Source organism: Anticarsia gemmatalis, chromosome Z (assembly GCF_050436995.1).
Source record: "Anticarsia gemmatalis isolate Benzon Research Colony breed Stoneville strain chromosome Z, ilAntGemm2 primary, whole genome shotgun sequence".
Lineage (NCBI taxonomy): Eukaryota > Metazoa > Arthropoda > Insecta > Lepidoptera > Erebidae > Anticarsia > Anticarsia gemmatalis.
In genome coordinates this window covers 7,231,238-7,235,634 of record NC_134776.1, presented here as the reverse complement: position 1 = coordinate 7,235,634, position 4,397 = coordinate 7,231,238, and the positions used below count along the sequence as shown (strand labels likewise).

The window sequence follows — 4,397 nt, the reverse complement described above, 5'->3', positions numbered from 1 at the left end:
GTTCCTCTTTTATTTTTTAAGATTTTAGGCTAACTCTAACTGAGGAGCAGCATTGATTAGTGTTCTAACATCAAGCGAATTAGAAAAAGTGTAGTACTACACAGGTAGATTCCTGTAATCTTTTAGAACTCAAATTTTAGTGGACCTACCTTTTCATGAGTTCTTATTCAAAGAGGCAGGAAACAGGTTTTGATGGTAGTTTCATGAGCAAAAGAAACAGCCGGTTAGAAATATAATACTCTTATTATTGAAATATAATCGAAACATGATCTAAACTCTTAATATAATATAAAAATATTTATTATGACTTAGATTCTTGAGATACCTAATGTACAAAATTTAAACAAAATACTTAGTAGGGCATAACAAGAGTTTAACATAGGAGCGGAATCCTAAGACCTGCTCGAAGCCAAGACACATTAATATCAACAATTTATAAAGCACACATATAAGATTTTTAAACAATAAATGCAAACAACAACTGTACTAGGAACTGGACCATGACATATTAATAAACAAATTAAATGGTACACTAATCAGTAAAATCATCTGTATGTGAATCCAACAACAATCTTTCAATCCAACGCAGACCATCTGAGTTTTGAGTTTCATCAAGCACATCAATTAATTTTCTTATTCTATCTTTGAAAATAGATACTAGCAAGTCGACCAAACGTCGGATAAAAGGCTCTTCTAGTTCAATTTCTTTTACACAGGCTCGCTTTAACACATCTAATACTGTAGTGTATAAAACAGATTGTCTGGTAGCAGGTTTGCATATAGACAAATGATCAAGAGGTAGTTCATAAAATACTCCACGTCCCAAGTCAGCTGAGTAAGTCTGGACAAAGTGCACAGGGACCTTGAATGCAGTTACTAAGGTTGGCATGGTTTCGGCAAAGCTTACAGTCTCCCAATTGTAAATATTGGCATACTTAATGAATTCCTTATGCAACTCTAACAATGTTGGTGAGTTTTCTTGCAATTGTCTTACATCATTAGAAGGCCATAAAACAGCAGCTGCAGCTCGAGGCATTGTAGCTAGGGCACTGCCCTTATGGGGAGTACTAAAGAAAAGAACAGCTTTTGTGTTTTCTGACAATCTTTTTAACTCATCATCATTACTTTGGGAGGATTCTACAAGTGCTTGTTTGACTATGAGTCCCCCCATGGAATGAGCTAGCCAGACCACTCCAGTATCTTTAATACCGACCCCGGCATCAATGAGTGCAGGAACCATATCAGAAGCTCTTTTACAAATGTCAGCTGATTGTGACGGACATCTCTCGAGCCACTCTGATAATGAACTCCAGTAATTTACCCCAAGTATTCTCAAATTACAGCAATCTTTAGGTAACCAGTCTCTTGGCCAGCAGAATGTATAGCTGCATTTATCTTGTTCTTCTTCAATCATTGCTAAACGCTTCTTTTTTGCTAAATAAGTTTCAAGAGAGGGTGGTTCTCTTAAAGCTTGTATAGGAACATCATGAAGAACAACTTCTAAGTCTGCCAAGGTTGCCTCATCATCAATTTCTATGAGATCTTCCATTACTTGCTGAAGATCAGGGTCAAAGTATTTAGGTTCTGGTATTGAAGGTGATTCACAAGAAGGGTCTGGACAGTCAGAATCGGTCATTGTGACTTCTATGATTCCAATGGGTTCTGCACATTTTTTGTCCCGCTGCCTCCATGTGACAAATACACCTCCTCTTAGTCCATGCACAAGTAATGTATCACATGATGGAGGTGTTGTTGTTCTGTATATAGGGTGTAGTAAGTAGAGGCCAGGCCGATAGCATTGCTCTCCTGACAAATTTGCAAGACTTACAGCAGCAGAACTTGATAATCGAACATCAGAGGATCTTAATAGTCTACACAATTCTCTTATCATACCATTCTGAAAGAAATCCAAAAGCAAGTTACTATGTACACTTAGGACGGTGAGGATTCTCAATACTGCTAAATCAAAATCAGGGTCATCACGATATCTTAGCATAGCTTCAGCTAATATTGACATAAGACCCTTATTCATCAAATGAATGATAGACACATCCTCTTCATACTTCGTTGTATAAAATAAACTGACATGATGATACAAAGCGTCAAGGCATAGAATACAGAGATCTCTCTCACTAATACTGTCAGGCTTAGATGGTATACTGTCTGCTTCCACAGAGTCCATGGCTTGTTCTTGAACATGGGTAAAGTATTTAAATATGAAATGTTGAATACAATAATGTGGGTTTATACTTTGTACTGCAATTATTAAGTCACGTAGCTTGAATGAGAGGAGTTCGGAAGTGAGTGCTGCTCTCCGGACGTGTATGGGTGGAGGCAAGAAGTAGCGCAGGTCGACGCCGCGCGTTCGTGCCAAGAGCACCGCAGTGTTCTTGTCGAGGGCTTGAGCGAGTTTGCAACAGTCCCAGATCTTGTTGTTTTTAAAAGCTGCCAGTTGCTCCAAAGCTAAATTTCTTTGATCTTTGTTACCGTGACGGCATAACCACAAAAGTTTCCATGCTAAAGAATACTTTAAGCTTTTCCAAATACGAGCAAGACCCACGGATTGTTTCGACTCTCTATCTTGTTCTAGTTTCAGTGTTACATTGTACAGTGGGTCGTCTACGTAGATATATTCAGCTTGTTGTTTTTCTCTGTCGAGTACTTTTGGGTTGACGATGCGACCAATTGCCTTATACGTTTGTCCAATATGATATGCGAGGAACATGGTAGTGCCGCCCCATATCGTTGAAGTCTTTAGGAATTTTACTAAGCCTTTTAGCCTATCGTTGATGGTCATTATGATCTAAACATTGGACGAAACAAGATGAAAATATGAAAAACACTGAATAAAAACATTTACTTGTCACTGTCGTTACATTTTTCCGATGTTGAAATGACAGTTGACACTGATGACAGTAATGTCACAATGGCTAAGCCTATCCGATTCCGGACGTTTTCGATTTGATTTCGCATATATGTACCTCCTAAAATAATAATTAATAATAAAAAAAAAACATCATATCATAATACATTAAAAACAGCTCTAAACTCACGTTATTAGATACAAATTCATATAATTATGTATGTTGCTACAGCAGCTTATGTTTAAAAAATATATTAAATAGTAGGTATAGCATTAAGTAGATAGGTAACTATATATATTACGGAAGTTAATATATTACATAATTTCCGTCCGTCTATAAGCTTAATTTACCTATTTTTATAAATGCTGTAGATAAGCAGGTAGAGAGGAGCAACGGACAGCTGCTGTGGTTCTGGGTTTTGGCTACATGCATCTCTTCTGTAGTTTTGGCCATATTTTCGCTATACTACGGCTTTTGTCGTAGACGGAGAAACTAGTTACTCTGCCTACGCTGTTTGTTTAGGTAGTCTTCATTAGCTCAGAAAACTTTGTAGTTGCCTACAATACTTTTTGGTTTATTTAAAACTATTTGTCAAAATTTACTTTCCTACTATAAAAATTGGGCAAATATCTTCTTTTTGTTACAGATGAACGTTTTTTCAGAAAAAACGTTGTATGGGGCAAAAGCATGTGGGCAGCAAGAAATAACCATTATTGAATCTGAACGGGAAAGTCAAGAGATCATGTCGGAGGACCTTGGTCGCTTCTCATCGGATGTGGGGTGCAGCACGAGGACTCATAGAAAAACAACGTCTGCTCAAACTAAATTTAATCGGCGAGATAGTAATTTTAAACACCAATTCACGAACACCGACGATTTAGAAAGAAGTAATAATATCATGGTCATAAACAAAACTTCAACAAACGGCGAAGAATCTAAGGATAATAAAAATAGTGAAATAACACACGTTTGCGACGTTCAGACAACGATAAGTTTTGGCTTAGTTAAAACAAAAAACAGCAAGAAGTGTGTTGAAATAGATTGTACAAGTTTTTTAATACCCAATATTGTGCCTCCTATTAAAGAAGATTCAGTGATAATGTTGGACAAGTGTACTTCTACTTATAATAAAACGTGTGAGAAGTATGTCGAAGCTCATGAGCATGTTCCTTGTAAAAAAGGGCCAGTTTCACTCCTCAACTTTTCTCTTGGCACGGCTGAGTATCGTAAGTATCTGAGGGAGTTTCGACGCAGCAAACTTATTGGTGGGTGTCGTGTGCCTGTGTGCAGCAATTCTATAACGAGAATGTAATTTTATGATTCCTTTATTTTTATATTCCTATTGTTGTTATACTGTGTTGGTAAATATATTATAATTATTTATTACAGTAGATAAGTTCGTTTGATTTCTCTGTCTGCGGTGACATGAGAACTATGAAATACAATTCCGTATTTTTTTATTAAGCGCCATCTACTCTTGCAGTGTAGAACTTGACGTTATCGTGTTTACACGATTCGCCTGCCTCTGATAGG

General features: G+C 37.0%; 1 protein-coding gene across 1 annotated transcript; it reads right to left on the bottom strand.

Moving 5' to 3' along the window:
- Positions 1-224: 224 nt before the first annotated feature.
- Positions 225-2,899, bottom strand: LOC142986449 (protein SERAC1). The gene has a single exon (XM_076134963.1). It carries the CDS (start codon positions 2,795-2,797, stop codon positions 533-535), a length of 2,265 nt encoding a protein of 754 aa, XP_075991078.1. The 5' UTR covers positions 2,798-2,899; the 3' UTR covers positions 225-532.
- Between the last annotated feature and the right edge of the window lie 1,498 nt (positions 2,900-4,397).